Source organism: Melanerpes formicivorus, unplaced genomic scaffold (genome assembly GCF_026170545.1).
Source record: "Melanerpes formicivorus ecotype bairdi unplaced genomic scaffold, bMelFor1.0.p_v2 SCAF_6, whole genome shotgun sequence".
In the NCBI taxonomy this organism is placed as follows: Eukaryota; Metazoa; Chordata; class Aves; order Piciformes; family Picidae; genus Melanerpes; species Melanerpes formicivorus.
The window spans coordinates 27,366,050-27,383,973 of record NW_027142358.1 but is presented as its reverse complement, the minus strand read 5'-3'; the positions used below and the strand labels follow the sequence as shown (position 1 = coordinate 27,383,973).

The window sequence follows — 17,924 nt, the reverse complement described above, 5'->3', positions numbered from 1 at the left end:
TTCTCAGCTGAGAAGATTTAGTTACTCTCTGGGAAGAAATCCAAACAACCTTTAACGCGTGGAGTTTTTTTCAACAGTGCTGTAAAAAAAGGTGAGAGCAAGAGAGGAATGAAATCAGAAGATGAAATAATAGAAATCCACTGCACAAGAAATGGATATAGAAAGCAGTTGTTGCAATAATTTTGCAGTTCACTTGAGCTTCAACTTTTTCATGTCCATCTGCAATAAAATTCATGATGCTTTATCTGGTTTCCCTTACCCAGTCCAAAAGGCATCAACAAATCCCTATTTCTGTCACCTTTCAATGCAGGCTGCAAAGCAACCAGATGAAAAAACATTCATCTTATTCTTAGTATTCTATAGGTCATTTATAGTACTTTGTTTCAATTAGAATTTATTCATCTTAGAAGAGGTGGGGGCAGCATTGGTAGTATATGGCCTGGTCCTGCAGTGCTGCAGACATCTGCCCCACATGAGGCTGTCTTGATCTCTTTTGGGGTGAAGAGCAACTCAAGGATCTTGTCATATCAGATGCTGAGCTCCTCTGCAATGAGACATGGAAAACAGAAAACAAAAGGCTGTGAAAGCTTTGTGTGATATACAAGGCTGTACCACAAAGGTGGTGTCCAAGGAAAATCACAAGTATCAGCTTAGCTGCCAGCCAACCGCCCTGCTAAATCATCTTGCTGCCTGTCAACTGCTTCTGAATATGAAAGATTTAAACATGGAATTTTTAAAACCACCAGCAACCACCACTAAACACTGCAGACACAGCAGAACAGAAAATTATTGCAGTGGTTTCACCTTGAATTTCTCTATCTGCTGCTGAGTGCAGGTACCTGGGACCCAGCCAGGAGCAAGCCCTTGGACCCTGTCTGCCGCAGCTAGGGGATGATGGCATCCCTTGGGACACAGCATCCCTCAGGAGGTGGTAGCTCTCTGGAGCTATGGGCAGAGTAACAAACCACCACATGATTTGTATTTTTCTTTCACATGTAAGAATGTGTTTGTAACAAATAAATGCATACTGCAAATAAATGCAAACATATATTTGGAAATAAAAGCTTATATATGTTGTATTTTTCCAGCAGATATGGTTGCTTAAAGCAAACTAAGTCATACATAAACAGAAGAGGAAAACTTACACATTCTACTTTTAAATATACAGGGCTATATGCAGGTTTATATAACAAAGCATTCCAAATCTGTCTGCTTTCTGTCCTGACCAGCAGGACCAGGGAAACAATTATTCTCCTGTGCTCAGCACTGGTGAGGCTAAACCTTGAATACTGGGTTCAGTTCTGGGCTCCTCACTCTAAGAAGGACATTGAGGTGCTAGAAGAGGTCCGAAGAAGGGCAATAAAGCTGGTGAAGGGGCTGAAGAACAGGTCTCATGAGGAGGGGCTGAGAGAAGTGGGGTTGTTTAGTCTGGAGAAAAGGAGGCTTAGAGGAGACCTTCTTGCTCTCTACAACTCTTTGAAATAAGGTTGGAGCCAGGTGGGAGTCAGTCTCTTATCCAAAATATGAAGTCACAAAATCAGAAAAAATGACCTCAAGTTGCACCAGAGAACATTTATGATGAACATTAGAAAACAATTTCTTCACTGAAAAAGTGGTTAAACCCTGAAACAGATGTCCCATGGCAGTGGTGGAGTCCCCATCCCTGAAGGGATGTAAAAGCTGTATAGATGCAGTGCTGAGGTACATGGTTTAGTGGCGGCCTGGCAGTGCTAAGTTAACGATTGGACTTGATCTTGGAGGCCTTTTCCAACCTTAATTATTCTATGATTCTGTGATTCATAACAAATTGCTCTGGTTTTTGTACTGAACTGCTGTGCAGGGCTGGGTCTGTATTGCTGGCAGTAGAGTTGTCAAGGAGCTGATCAGGAAACATTTTCTCTGAGTCACAGAAAACCAATCTCCTTTCTCTCGAGTGATAAGGTGTGTCATGTCAAACTACAATTTTCATTACAAGTTATGTGATGAGTTTTTTTAGGTAGAGAAAAAGAGACAGAAGGAATCATATCATCAGCAGAGAACAGATGACTTCAAAGTGGCAGGGAAGAAAGAGGCAAATCACGGTCTCATTTACAGAACAATTCCCCAGGCTGCAAGAGTTTCAATGCTTTCAGCCATAAAAATTTGAGCTGAGTCACCATAAACTAAAAATAATTGAGTAAGATTGTTTAGAAAGGAACTACAGGCTATTGACCAGAGCTCTCAGTCCCTCCTATTGAGCATTTTTAAAGGCGTGGTGGCTCAATTCATTTCAGTTTGGTTCTCTCAAGTCGGCCAAAGCAGGACCACTCAGCAGCACCTGGAAATTTATTCCCTCAAAACCAGTACCAAGACAAATATAAGTTCTTAATATATATATATATATAGTTTTCAAAAAGTATTTCCTAGGGGAGAGTGGCACAGCTGACAGCTGGCAGGCCTGATTATTACCTCAGTTTATTAAAAATATATCCTTGGACTATAAATAGTTGGACTATGCTCTTCACATGCAACTGACTGGTGGATGGAACTGCTGGCATAATAAACCTGTAAGACGTGGATCCAGCTGATAAAGCTCAGCCATAGTGCTGTGGTTAAAATTTAACTGTACTGGACAGCAAATGAGAGACAGGGCTCTTGTTTCAGATTTCTTTAGAAGGGCTGGAAAGCTTCACTTTCCTCTTTGGTGTTTAAATCAATATGTTCACAGATTTCTGCTATGTCAAATATATAAAGCAATTTTATGAAACACAAAAGTTATTGATGAATAAAACATATAAATTCTTACAAGAAATTACATTGCAAGCATCATCAAAGTCCCATATCATTTGAAAAAAAAATATCAAAATCAAAAGACAAGACCATACCATGTAAAAGACCAGAAATAAAATGCTTTTGATTTAAAATGGGATTATAGCTTTAAAGTTTTGAAACAAGCAATCAAAACACTGGAAGAATTACAGTATCACAGAATCATAGATTCATGTTGATTGGAAAAGACCTTTAGGATCATCAAGTCCAACCATTAACCCAACACTGCCATGTCACCAGTAAACCATACTACCCAGCACCTTACCCACACACCTTTTAAATCTCTCCAGGGGCAGTGACTCCACCACTGAGCAGTCTGTTCAAGGGCTTGACAACCCTTTGAGTTTCTTCTTCAGTTTCTTCTAATATCCAACCTAACCCTCTCCTGGTGCAACTTAAGGCCATTTCCTCTTGTCCTATCACTTGTTACTTGGGAGAAGAAAACACTTCCCACGAGGTTCCAATCTCCTTTCAGGGAGTTGTAGAGAGTGAGGTCTCCCCTCAGCCTCCTTTTCTCCAGGCTGAACAACCCCAGTTCCCTCAGCCACTTCTTATAAGACACTGCATTACAAATAAGTATTTTCTATTAACTTCATTACTTTAATCTCTCTATATCTTTACAGTACAAAATAAGCCAAGCTTTGAGAAGACAACTCAAAAGGGTTTATTTAACAGCACTGTTAAAACAAACTGCTTCCTAAAGGTTAATTAACGTAAGTCTGGAGGAGCCAGAAGCATGGCTTCTGTGTAGCATGGAATAATGGAATCATAATTCACAGCAATAAAAGCTAATGGAATCTCTGATACTTTATCCTTATGATAGATAAATAATTCATGTTTGAGATCTCACACAAATAAAATAGGGACCTTGGTGCCTAATTTGTCTCAAATTCCAGAAAACTGCCTTCAGTTTTCTTATTAAGCAATGTGTGCTCTTTTTGATAGCATGTCATTGCTGCCTTTTATCTTCTTTTTAGGTCAATTTAAGCAGAAGAAAATAATTTATTCTCTGTTTTTATAGTCCTAGAACAGGCTTGCTTTAGTATTGCTCCCTTAACATATCAACTAGTCCATTGAAATGAATTCCTAATTCAAGGTATTTGATTCCTCCTGTCAAAGAAAAAAAACAAAGGGAAAAAAGAGGGAAAAGAAAGGAAAAAAAAAAAAAAGGTTTGATAAAGTTATTGCATTAAAATATGCAGAATTTATTTAAGAAATATAGCTCTTCCTTTTAAAAAAATGACCTGTTGATAACAGAGGTTTACCAAAAAAACCCCAAGACTACCCAAGTGTTCTCACAAAGATCACAAATGATTTAAAAGAGGTCTCAAAAGATATAGCTGAGGAGCAGGCTGGGAATTTGAACAGAGAAGGAACATTTGATTACCCTTCACCATAACACATTAGATACAGATTTAGCAAAAATGCTTCCTAGCCTGGTAATCAGCCTTTCAAGAGAGAAAGCAAGAACAGGCCAGGAAATTTTGTCAGGTAGTCAAAATATCTTCCCAAAAGTGGTAAGATGAGCTGGGACCCAGGGAATGTCAGGCTCTAGAGCTGTGATCTGAAAAGCTGTGGTTTGGCAAGGCAATCATAAATCATCTGCTGATGATCCTGCCTGGCCTGTGCCAGGCTGGTTTTGTTGTAACTATAGCAACAGGGACCAAAGTTCAATTATTTTACATTTTTATTACCACTACTGTTGGTTTAAAGTTTACCGAGGGCAACTTTCTGCTAGCACAGTGAGCAGATCCCAGAGAGTAAGGAGGAGGAAACAACCTCATGCTAAGCAGGACTAAAGAGAAGAAAATACTCTGAACTGGTGGAACATCTCTGTGTGACAAAATGCCATCCAGACAAAAAACAGGCATGTTTGTTTCTGCTTTTCTCACCTGTGTTTGCTCTTTTGTGATAATTTGTGTGGTGCTGGCGACCCAGCACTGGGTGAGTAGCAGGATCCGCTTTTCTGGCACAAGCTCCAATGTTACTGTCAGTGTCACCTATGGACTTTTTAGTGGTTCCTGTGGACAGCTAATCGAAGCAGGACTTCAGGTTTCAGAAGAGAATTTCCAAGGTGAGTGGAAATGGACCTTGCATCTTCTTGCTTGTACAGGTGACAGATGTAGGAGCCACGGCTCATTCTTATGTTCATTGTGATTAGAATGCTCTAACTGAGAGCTGTAAAACCAGATTTTAGATTAGCTGTAAGGAAGAAGCTCTGCACCATGAGGGAACAGGCTGCCCAGAGAAGCTGTTGATACCCCATCTCTGGAACTGTTTAAAGTCAGGTTGGATGGGCCTTTGAGCAACCTAGTCTAGTGGGAGGTATCACTGTCTATGACAGGGGGATGGGAACTAGAACAGAATCATAGAACCACAGGATCATTGTGGCTGGAAAAGACCCCTAAGATCATCAATTCCAACCGTTATCTAACTCTGCTAAGGCTGGTACTAAACCATGTCCCTTATCAGCACATCTCTGCATCTTTTAATCAACTGCAGGAATGGAGATTCAACCACCTCCCTAGGCAGCCTGTTCCTCTGTTTGAGAATCCTTTGAGTGAAGAAGTTTCTTTTAATATACAGCCTAAGCCTTCTCTGGTGCAACTCAAGGTCATTTTCTCTCATCCTATCAGTAGCTGATCTTTAAGGTCCCTTGCAACCCATACCATTCTATGATTCTATTAAGATAGGCTGGGGATTTAAGTGCTATAAAAAAGGACCTCAAAAAAGAAGCACAAAAATACAGCAGCCTTCTTGCCAATAGCAGCTTCTACCTGTGATCTGAGCCTACACCTTGCAACAAGGGGAAAAGACAGAATAGGAACTTTGTGGAAAATTGATTTGAATTTTCAGAAGCTTTCAGTGAGGAATAAAAAAAGCCACACTCACTTACATTTGCATTAAAGGATTAGACACCTAATTCATCCTTTCAGAATTATTGTAAAGTTTTCTTTCAAATCTGTTCATTTTTTGATTGAAAACATTTTTACCAACTCTCAGCAAATGAGTATCATTTTTGTAGGAGGAGGGGTTTATGAAGCTTCTAAGGAAAAGAAAAGAATTAAAAAAAATAACTAATAATGGATGTGATGATTCTGGATGGCAACATAGTTTGTCACCTTTTACACAGCCTTTCTGTCATCTTTTACAAAGCCTTTCTTTCCCCACCCAGTGTGAGGTTTTCAGGTGACTCCTCATCATGATGACTTCCAGAAAAGCACTGAGATGTGATTTGCATAAAAGATTATTAGAATAGCATTTCAGCAAACACCCAGGAGATTCAAATTAAACTGCATGTCATGTTGATCTGCAACAGCTCTTACTTGGTGTACATCTGTGCTTCTTGATGTTTTTCCTCAGTAGTAGAGTGATTACAGAATTAAAACAATAAAAATAGTCCAATAATTATGGAGGAAAGAAGAACTGAGAGATAAGGGAGGAAGAATGGTGGACAAGCTGAAAGAGTTGGAGCTGTTCACCCAGGAGAATAGAAGACTCAAAGGAGTCTATACAGCAGCCTTCCAGTACCAGAAGGAGTCTTACAGGAAAGCTGGGGAGGGACTTCTTCCAAGAGTTTTTAGTGATTGGATGAGAGGGAATGAATAGAAACTGGAAAAGGGTAGATTTAGACTGGATATTGCAAAGAAATTCTTCACAATGAGGGTGATGAGTCGAAGGAACAGGTTGCCCAGGGAAGTCACAGATGTCCCCTCCCTGGAGGTGTTCAAGGCCAGGGGGGATAAGGCCTTGAGCAACCTGTTCTAGTGGAAGTGTCCCTGCCCACGGCAGGAGGGTTGGAACTATATGATCTTCAAGGTCCCTTTCAACTCAAACCATTTTGCAATTCTGAAAGCATTCACAAAGCACAAAGGTAGATAAACCTGAGAGCTGTTGAAAGATTAAGGACTTGAACTCATTTCACATCTGTTAGCGTCTCACTAAGTACAAAGCAATAATGTATCAACACATACAGCTGAAAGGGAAAGGTCACTCAAAAGAAAAGTAGCAAAGATTATGAAGAGTAGGCCAAACAATTCTGAAACATGGGGTATTCTCCCCCTCTACTCTGGTCTCATGAGACCCCCACCTGGAGTACTGCATCCACTTCTGGCGTCCCAACACAAGAAGGGCATCAAACTTTTGGAGTGGGTCCAGAGGAGGCCAGGAAGATGATCAGAGGGCTGGAGCCCAGGGAGGTCATGGATGTCCCCTCCTTGGAGATGTTCAAGGCTACTTTGGACAAGGCCTTGAGCAAGCTGTTCTAGTGGGAAGTTTCCCTGCCCATGGCAGGGGAGTTGGAACTAGATGACCTTTAAGGTCCCTGTCCCACCCAAACCATTCTGTGATTCTATGTACTTTAAGGAATGTTTTCTTTTTAGTAGGCTGGTGAAGGATATACCAGCATGGAGAAGCAGCCAAGGTAGAGCACAGAAGATCTAAGCTTCCAGGTGGTTCCCATCTCCCAGCTCTTCCCCAGTTTGATTTAGTAGAAGAATTGTGTCTGCACAGAGTCACCCAAATTCCCAGAATGGCAAAGCTTTATCAGGCAAGTTCATGTTATCATAGTTACATTGCAATGAAATCCCTGAACACCAGAGTGTTTTGAGACCATTACTGAGACCGTTACATAACAACCACAAAATCATGAGTCATTTACACCAGCCTATTCACAGCTGTATCAGAACAATCAAAGTTATATTTATAAGAAATATGCATTTATGAAGATCATTTATATGTGGTTATAATGCTTGGAGTCGGTGACCTTAGAGGTCTTTTCCAACCAAAATGAGTCTATGATTCTATTCTGTCTCCCCATATCAGTTGGTTCAAGCCCAAAACCTTGTGCCACATGAGAAGGCTTGCTGATTTTAATAGGGCTCTATAGGAAACCAAGAGTGCACCTGCAGAGCTGATCATAGGGTGAGGATGCAGCCTGGCAGGAATACAGGGATGTGGCTTGCCTTTTGCATAGCAGATAACATGACCCAGTCTCAGGGCCTGGGTTCTACCATCATACAGATTTTAATTACAATTAATGCCAAGCACTCGCAGAACACTTCCATCAGTCAAGGAATATCAGGGTATTTTGCATGCTCTGTGTGCAGTTTTGGTGGTGGTTTTTCCCACCACCACATACAGAGGTTGGTGATTCTCATATACAAAATGTCATCTTGAATTCTCACACATCAGCCACTTAGGGAGGAACAAAATGAGTGAGCTTCAGGAGCTGCTTTCAACAGCTGCTGAAAGAAGGTTGTGCTTTCTGAATAGTCTAAATATGGATTTGCCCACATCCCTCACTAATTCAGTTGGGCTTATATCCAAGATGAAATTAACTGATTTTGAATTAATTCCAAGGCTCTATATGAGGCATGATTGCCACACTTTATATTAAGTATGACTCTGCACAGTCTTGAAATAGGAAAAATACTTCAAAGAATTGCATACATGCTATTTTTAAATTCAAATATTAAGGTCCTCCTAAGACAGTAGATGTCTTCCTTTTGATAATATCCTAAGTGGACTGCCTGTGCTATGGAGATACGAAGTGCTGTGCTTTCACTAACATTTCAGACATCAGTAGAAGCATAGAATTATTTTGGTTGGGAAAAAAACCTTTAAGATCATCAAGTCCAACCAGTATCTAACTCACCCAACTCTGGTGTGAAACCATGTCCCTCGCCACCACATTTCTGCAGCTTTTAAATACCTCCAGGGATGGGGATTCAACCACCTCACTGTTCCAGAGCTTGACAACTCTTTCAGTGAAGAATTTTTTTCCAATGTCCCACCTAAACCTCTCCTGGTGCAACTTGAAGCCATGTCCTCTTGTTGTATCACTTGTTCCTTGGGACAAGAGACTGACACCCATGTCTCCCCAGCCTCCTTTACTGTAGCTGTAGAGAGCAAGAAGGTCTCCCCTGGGCCTCTTTTTCTCTAAGCAAAACAATCCCAGTTACCTCAGCTGCTCCCCACAAGACCTCTTCTGCAGACCCTTTAGCAGTTTTGTTGCTCTTCCCTGGACCTGCTCCAGGACCATTAGGAAAACCTATAGACATGCTTTTAAATCAGAACATGATCTATCATGTAGGAAGTGTTGCCTGGCTGGGGGTCTCCACTGTGCCCCCTGCGTGTGTTTCTCAAATGGCATTGTCATATTGGGGTGTTAGGGGAATGGAAATCATGAAGGAGTAAATCAAAGACAATATCTTAGAGAGACAGGAAACTACTGGAAAAAGTCCAGTGAAGGCTACAAAGATTCTGAGGGGCCTGGAGCATCTCTGTGAGAAGGAAAGGCTGAGAGACCTGGGGCTGCTGAACCTGGAGAAGAGCAGCCTGAGAGAGGACCTTCTTGATGCTCAGCAAGAGCTAAAGGGTGGGGGGCAAAAGGATGGGGCCAGACTCTCTTCAGTGGTGCCCAGCAGCAGGATAAGGGACAGTGGACACAAACTGGAACCCAGGAGGTTCTATCCAAACATGAGGAAAAACTTGTCTCTGTGAGAGTGCTGGAGCTCTGGAGCAGGCTGCCCAGAGATATTGTGGAGATCACTTCTCTGAAGAGATTCCAAACCTACCTGGACGTTGTGATACTAGGCAACTCACTGTGGGTGGCCCTGCTTTAGTAAGGGCATTAGACTGGATGATCTCCAGAGGTCATTTCCAAGCACCACCGTTCTGTGACGGCACAACATTGAGACCTGGCAAACACAATACTCTCTACTTTGATTCTGGCATTAGGTAATTTCAGAGTCATGTAGAAGTTTTCCAGCTGTGAATTCCACTCAAGTAGATCAGCTACTGTAAATTCCTTCACTCTGCACTGACTGCTCCATTTAGATTAAAAAATCCACCACCACAACCCCATAATTTTACTTAAAGCCTTTACTCTCCTGCTGCTACAGGCACAACAGCCAGAGCTTGGCAAAATCACATCCCCCAAAATGCAGATCACTGTCAGCGAGAGACAAGATCAATTAGAGGGTGTGATAGGTGCAGCCAGTCAATTCTGGAGATGTTCTGAAGGATAAAATTGTGTGAAGGTGCCAGAGGGAAATTACACCAACCTGTCTGATTCAGCTCCAGACTTATTTCCTGAACTAGGCAATGCCCAAGCAGTAAGATTACTCCAGCATGAGCAGCACCAGCAGCATGCTCACTTCCATTAAATTGAGTGATGTCTCCTGCCTGTCTTTGCTATTCTGCTAGGAGGATTGCTTAAATTTGCATCTGATTTCCCTAACACATCCCTTACCTGCCGCTTCCTCACACTGAAATTAAACTGCACCAGGAATATTACATAAAATGGGAGAGAAATTATCCTTTCCATTTATTTCCAGTACCTCTTCTTTTCATTACAAGTGTTTTGGGGTTTGGTTTGGGGTTTTTTGTGGTATTTTTGGTTAGATTTGGTTTTGTTGTTGGTTTGGGGGTTTATTGTTTTATTTTTTTCTTTTTCTTTTATAAATGGCTTTACCAGTATTTTTCCTGCTATGATTCCTCCCCTAACCAACTGAATTCCTCCCCACTAACTGAATACTTTACGTGCTGGCTTTGTAAGAAAAGGAGGACAGAGAGGATGTTTCCCTACAGATGGCTGTCTAGCACTACAGCCATTCAAGCAGAGCCTGAGACCATGGTTGTGGTGTGTGCTATAGGGTAAGGCAGCCACAGGCACACTATAGCTGCCTCTTCAATCTTTACATTGAATAGAGGAGAATTATGTCTTTCAACACAGCCATACTGCAATGACAGAGAACATTCACATTTGTGTCTCTTATTATCAGCAAGACATCAAGTAACGAGAAGAATTTAGGCAAAACCTACCTATAAAATGAATTTCAGCCTTGGAGAAGTTGACTATCTGCCACATATAGATGGACAGCCACCCATATAGCTACAGAAACCACACCAGGCAGCAAGCTACAGGTATCAGCTGTAGCAAGCTGGAGCAAAATGAAGAGGTGGCAGGATGCTTGATGTTAAGATGCATTTCTGCATCCTATGATCCTATGATTTCTCCTTGACATGTGGCCTCAGGAGTCACAGAATTATAGGAGGTGGAAGGGACCTTTGGAGAACATCTAGTCCACCACACCTGCTAAAGCAAAGTCAGACAGAGCAGATGATGCATAAAATAGCATGAAATAATGACTTGAGGTCTTAAAGATGCTCCAAATTGGACTGTAGTCATGTCCAGGGATACTGAGGGACCGAAACATGTCCAGAGAAGGGCAACACAGCTGGTAAAAGGGCTAGAGAACCAGCCTTCTGAAGAGCAGCTGAGGGAACTGGAATTATTTAGTTCAAAGAAGAAAAGGCTGAGGGGAGACCTCATTGCTCCCTACAACTCCCTGAAAGGAGGTTGTGAGTGAGGTGGGAGTCAGCCTCTTCTCTTAGTTTTAGGTGATAGAATAAGAGGAAATGGACTGAAATTGCACCAGAAGAGGTTTAGGTTGGATATTAGGAAGAATTTCTTTCCTGAAAGAGTGGTCTGGCATTGGACCAGGCTGCCCAGGGAGGTGGTGGAGTCACTCTCCTTGGAAATGGTCAAGAAACATGTGGACATGCATGGGACTCTGGGGCATGGTTTAATGCTCATGGTGGTCTTAGGTTCATGTTTGGGCTCAGTGATTTTGGAGAGCTTTTCCAGCTGAAACAGTTCCATTATTCTGTGATCCAGGACTGTGTCCAGGTGGGTTCTGAAAGTCACTGGAGGAAGAGACTGCTTATGCAAGTATTTCCTCTTGACATTGCTAGACAGTATTAAGGAAGATAAATTTATTACCCAAGCTGATGCCTAGGAAGTTTATGAGCCTGAAGGGTCAGCAGACATACACTTATTTCAGGCTAGGATACCCTCACCCTATTCTGTATTTGGGTTCATGTGCTCTGTACAAACCCACTATTCCTTCTGTACCCTGATCTCCACAGATCAGTCAAACCTCTGTTTATTAGCTATTTCACTATATCATAAGCTTATGCATGCCCACCAGACTGTGCTGGGAAAGTTGATTATCAATGCTGAGCTTCTGTGTTTCAGTTGCAGAGCACCTGACAAGCACCACTGTGAAAAGCATGAACACTGCCATCATTGTCCTTATGGTTCTCAGTTTACTGAGCTCCCTTCTGAGCTGTGGATTTACCTTCACCAATGCTGTCAGTAATCCCTACCAGACATTTCTGGGACCCATTGGAGTCTATACCTGGAATACCTTGTGCGGTGAGTACCTCATCCCATGCTGACTGCTTTCTGCCCACCACATGGATGAATATTGTATTCATTGATTCCAATGAAATACTGGAAAAAAATTCTGCTTAGAAAAAGATTCTTTTCAGTTTTGGGGATTTTTGAACCATGTCTGCTGAAATATCTGAAAACTATCTTTTAAGTATCAGCAAAAATAGTATTGATTAATTCCTATGCTTCAACTTCCACTCATTGCCCCTTGTCCTGTCACTGGGTACCATTGAGAAGAGCCTGGCTCCATCCTCTTGGCACTCACCCTTTATATATTTACAAACATTAATGAGGTCACCCCTTAGTCTCCTCCTCTCCAAACTAAAGAGCTCCCAATCCCTCAGTCTCTCCTCATAAAGATCTTCCACTCCCTTAATCATTTTTGTGGCTCTGCACTGGACTCTTTCAAGCAGTTCCCTGAGGTCTTATTGAACTGAGGGGCACAGAACTGGACACAATATTCCAGATGCAGCCTCACCAGGGCAGAGTAGAGGGGGAGGAGAACCTTTCTCAATCTACTGACCACACCCCAGAATGGCATTGGCCTTGGTCACATGCTGGCTCACGGTCAACCTTCTATCCACCAGGACCCCCAGGTCCTTTTCCCCTTCACTGCTCTCCAACAGATCCATCCCAAATCTTTACTGATACATGGGGTTATTCTTTCCCAGGTGCAAGACTACACTTGGCCTTGTTGAATTTCATTATATTTCCCCCTGCCCAACTCTCCAGCCTGTCTAAGTCTCACTGTGGCAGCATAACCTTCCGGTATGTCAGCCACTCCACCCAGTTTGGTCCAACCCTTGACCTGAAATAGAAGGACCATGGGCTTGCCAAAGTAAATATTGGTGAGAAAGTAAACCCTCAACTAGACTGAGGCTTGTGCTTGATTTTACAGCCCCATAAGTGCTATGATCTGGAAGTCTGTGTTGCTGAAGGTATTTATAAGGGCCTGTGATGATAGGACAAGGGACAATGGTTTTGAACCAGAGCAGGGTAGATTTGGATTAGGCATTAAAAAGAAGTTCTTTACTATGAGGGTGGTGAGACACTGGAACAGGTTGCCCAGAGAAGTTGTGGATGCCTCATCCCTGCAAGTGTTTAAGACCAGGCTGGATGAGGCTTTGAGCAACTTGGTCTAGTGGAAGCTGTCCCTGCCCATGCAGGGAGGTTGGAACTAGATGATCTTTAAGGTCTCTTCCAACTCTCAGGTAATTCTATGATTCTATAATTTGTATGAAAAAAATATGCATCATTTGCTCTGGGAGTGCATCTTGAAGGCCTCTAATTCTCCTACCAGATGGCCTGACAGTCTAGTGTGCTCCTGAAAACATATGAACCTATTTCAGCAGATGGTGGACCTAGAGGGGAGGTATTGAAGTATTTTCACCAATGAGGTCTGTAACAAGTGGTGCTGCTCAGGGATCAGTACTGGGTGCAGTCCTGCTCTTTGTTGGGCAGAGAGCAACCTTCTGAAATTCAACCAGGGAAAGTGTAGAGTGCTGCATCTGGGGAGAAATAAACCCCTGTAGTGGTAAAGGTGAAGGGCTGACCTGCTGAGAAGCAGCCCTGAGGAAGAAGATCTGGGAGTGCTGGCAGTCAACAAGATGATCACAAGCCAGCAATGTGTCCTTGTGGCCAAGAAGGACAATAGCATCCTGGGGTGCATGAAGAAGAGCATGACCAGCAGTTCAGGGGAGGTTCTCCTTCCCTTCTGCTCTTCCCTGGTGAGACCTCATCTGGAGCACTGAGTCCAGTTCTGGGTTCCTCAGCTCAAGACAGGGAACTGCTTGAGAGGGTACAGAAAAGGGCTACAAGATGATCAGGGGACTAGAACACCCCTCCTGGGATGAAAGGCCAAAGGACTTGGGGCTGTTTAGCCTAGAGAAGACTGAGGGAGGATCTCATACATGCTTATAAATACATAAAGTGTGGGTGTCAGGACAATGGGGCCAGGCTTTCTTCAGTGGTGCCCAGCAAAAGGACAAGAGGTAATGGGCACAAACTTGAACACAGGAAGTTCCATCTAAATATAAGGATGAATTTCTTTACTTTGAGAGTAGCAGACACTAAGACAGGCTGCCCACAAAGGTGGTGGAGTCTCCTTCTCTGGAGTGATTCAAAACCCACCTGGATGCCATCCTGTGCAACCTGCTCTAGGTGAACCTGCTCTGGCAGAAGGGTTAGAGTTGGTGATCTCCAGAGGTCACTTCCAACCCTGTCATTCTGTGATTCTGTCAGAGATTGTATTTCCACCAGCACTATGAAAACAGAGGCATAAAAGCACTTTTAGCTAAATGTTGAAGTAACCCAAACACCAGATTTATCAGGCTCCAGTACATAGGTATGAATCAAGTAAGAGATCTCATTTTGGCCCACCACAGAATTGATGAATAATTTGTGTTGGAAAGAACATAAGGTCTCCAAGCCTAACCTCCTGAGTAAAGCTGGGCCAACCCTGGATGCAGACCAGGTTGCTCAGGGGTTCATTCAGGTGTGATGCGGCACACACCATGAATTTAGGCTCATATTAAAAAAAAACACCCATTTCCACTCATCAGCACTTAAATCCAGTGGGGAAAAAAAAACATCAATGGCTTTGTCTAAGAATAGTCTGTGAAAGTCCATTATTTCAGAAGAAGATAGAGTTGCCAGTGTCAAAACACCTGGTAGATACTATTAGGTGGTACAAAAGTCCATTAAATACACTCATATTATACTAATGAAATCTTTCTCCTAGTCCAGGCATTCCAAGCAATTTAAATGGCCTCAGGTTGCACCAGGGAAGGTTTAGATTGGCTATGAGGAAAATTTTCTTTACTGAGTGATCAGGCATTGGAACACATTGCCCACAGAGATGGTGGAGTCACCATCCCTGGAGGTGTTCAAAAAACATGTAGACATGGCACTTTGGGACATGGTTTAGCGGGCACGGTTGTATTGGGCTGATGGTTGGACTTGATGATCTTAGATATCTTTTCCAACCTAAACAACTCAATGATTGTAAGTAGCCTGCTTAGAAGCAGCTACACAAATAACCCTACAGATCCACCTCTAACATCTGCATTTGTATTTTCTAGGAATCCTTGTGCTTATAGCCATGATACTTTTTCCTGTGAACATAGAAGTAAACAACCTGTCTGTGGAGCTGGCCCGCGTATGTTCTTCTTTACTGCTGACACACACCAACTCTACACATATTTATGGATACTCCTACTGGATCATGCTGCTCATTATCTTTCTGAACATTTGTTCTATCATCATCATATATTTCTACGACCATGCAAGATATTCTAAGAAGAAAGAGCAGGAAAGACCCATTGAAAATGCGCCAAAAGATGTCATTCTGTTTTAGGGATACCCCTGGAAAGCGGGTGTGAAGAAAAAGGACTTGAACATGGACACTTGTGGTTGCTCTCTTCCACTGAAATTGAAGATGTGTGAATAGTTCAGTTAACCTAAGAGCCTCCCATGTCTTTAAAGAAACTTGGATTTATCTTTACGTTAGGTATTAGTGAAATATTTATCAGTTTCCGTTGGTACATGTGCTGCCTACACACCTTTAAGTAGACATGGCCCAAAGTGCGTGATGCCAGCACTGACCTGTAGACACCATGTACTTCATGGCTATGCTCTTCCCTGGAGGGGTCACTGTGAAAACACACTCCTAGAAGGGTTCCTCCTCTCTATACCACCACCATCACCTTTCCAAGAGGACAGCCATCCTCATGGCCATACAGTGCAGAGGGGCTTGTTCCCACCTCTGCTTTCTGGATTTTCCTGGACCACAGAACAGCCCCATGGTGGCTTCCCCAGCTTTCCACAGGGATGCACCAACATCAGCACCTATGGATGCAGTTCTGCTTCACCCTTTTTGTACAAATAGAAGGATCAGAGATACTGGGTTTGTTGTGTATGCAATGCTGGATCTCAAGGGGCAAAAGTAGTCAAACACCAGGAACTCTGGGAACGATGAGAAATGATCACTAAAGTATCAATGCTTCACTTTGTCCTGCAATCCTTATTGCTGTCCTTGCCTTACTTAGGGATCTTCACCCGCAAGGCCCTACTGTACTACCCCCAGTGAGCACAGACCATGGACAGGATCCTCTTCATAGGCAGCAGTGTCAGCACTTGGCCAAACTCACTTGTGGTTGGTCACTTTCAGATGAAACCTCCTAAAAGCTTTTCCACGCTTCCTTTGCTTGGTGCTTTCCTTCATGGCTAGGTGGCAAACAGGGCAGCATGAGGATAGAACTTGGCCTATAGAAGACAAGACAGCATAGGAGCCCCAGCACCTGTAAGTTATTAATTTGTAGAAATATCATAAAAATACTTTTTTTTTGACTATTTATAGACCCTTGATTGCTGTTGACAGCAAACAGCAAAGCTGTACCTTGACCAGGTATGGCCATCTGCTTTCCTACCAGCTACACAATTGTCATTTTGCCCTGACACAAACAGTAGGCTTCATTAGTGATGATTTATGGCCAGTACCACCCCCATGACTGGTTTAATTACTATTTATTATGCACACAAAGAGACTTAAGTGCACAGAAGTGGGGAACTCCATCCCTGTCCCACCAAGGATAGGCGAGGAGACAAACATGACCTTAGGACCAATGCCACCATGCAAAATCATCCTTAGTGCACATACCCCAGGAGAAGAGCACCATGCAAAACAGCAGTCAGCACCTTCTGCTCCTTCTCTCCACACCTCCTCAGCTAGCTGAACAATTTTTGATGATGTGGTTTTCCTTAAGAATGTGACCTTCAGTCATGCTTGGTGGTTGGCCTGTGGTGCAAGAGATGCTCTTGGACAACGAAACAAACAAACAAACAAAATTCTGAAGAGGATAGGAGAAGATATTGAATCACAGAACAGTGGTGGTTGGAAGGGACCTCTGAAGATCATCTAGTCAAATCACCCTGCTAGAGCAGGGTCACCCACAACAGGTTGCACAGGATCATGTCCAGGCAGGTGTTGAAAGCCTCAACAGAAGACACCACAGCCTCTCCAGACAGCTTGTTTCAGTGCTCTGTCACCCCCCCAGAGGTGGGAAAAGAGGGGACTTATTATTTATCTCCAAAAATAAAGCTTCAGCATTAAAGCGCTCAATATGAAGCTGTGCTCCTTTCAAAGGCATCAAATCAGAGGACTTATCCATCCTGCCTAAGCATTTGAATAAGGGTATGATGAGGGTAAAGTGAAAATAATGAAAAGAAGGTTTTCAAACGCTTGAGGGGCAACATAGGTCAACAAAATAAGAGATGTTGTCTGTTCTCCACTGCTGACAAGAACCATGCCTAGAACTGCTTCTCAGTGCTGTAAACATTGCAGTCAGACTGTCAGAGCCTGTGCGCCCGTGAGCGAAGCTGGCAGAAAGCCAAACATTTGCCAGTTTTGCTTTGGCTGCAAAAAATTTCACACAGTTTCAGCATGCATCTGTCACTGTTGGCCTCAGCCAGCATCCATCACACAATGCAATTACACCAATATCAAGCTCTTGCTCACAGAGAAATGAAGTCATTGTAATGGATTAATACCAGAGGAGCAAGGGCTCCTGCTTTGATAAGTGGTGGCTTATCCTTGCTTGGGCATTTCTGTTGTGTTGAAGTACTAATTGCCATACAATAGCTTTCCCCACTTCCCTGTGCCTATTTGAACTCATGACTGTTAAAAATCAGTCTGGAAGTCTAATGAAACCTTCTTCCCTGCTGATATGTGTAGCTGCAAAGCAGAGGAGACACACGTTGCTGGAAAGCCACTGAGTGGTGAGAGACCAACTACTTTGATATGAACTACAGATCAAAAGTCATTACAACACTGGAAAAAAAAATTATCACATTTTAATCACAGCCTGGTTTGGATTAA

General features: G+C 42.8%; 1 protein-coding gene across 1 annotated transcript; it reads left to right on the top strand.

The window, feature by feature from the left end:
* The first annotated feature begins 4,562 nt into the window (after window positions 1-4,562).
* On the top strand, window positions 4,563-17,161 carry CLRN3 (clarin 3). The gene is made up of 3 exons (XM_068140211.1): window positions 4,563-4,882; window positions 11,852-12,031; window positions 15,130-17,161. The coding sequence occupies exons 1-3, from the start codon at window positions 4,654-4,656 to the stop codon at window positions 15,402-15,404; spliced, it is 684 nt and encodes a 227-aa protein (XP_067996312.1). The 5' UTR covers window positions 4,563-4,653; the 3' UTR covers window positions 15,405-17,161.
* The last annotated feature ends 763 nt before the right edge of the window (window positions 17,162-17,924 follow it).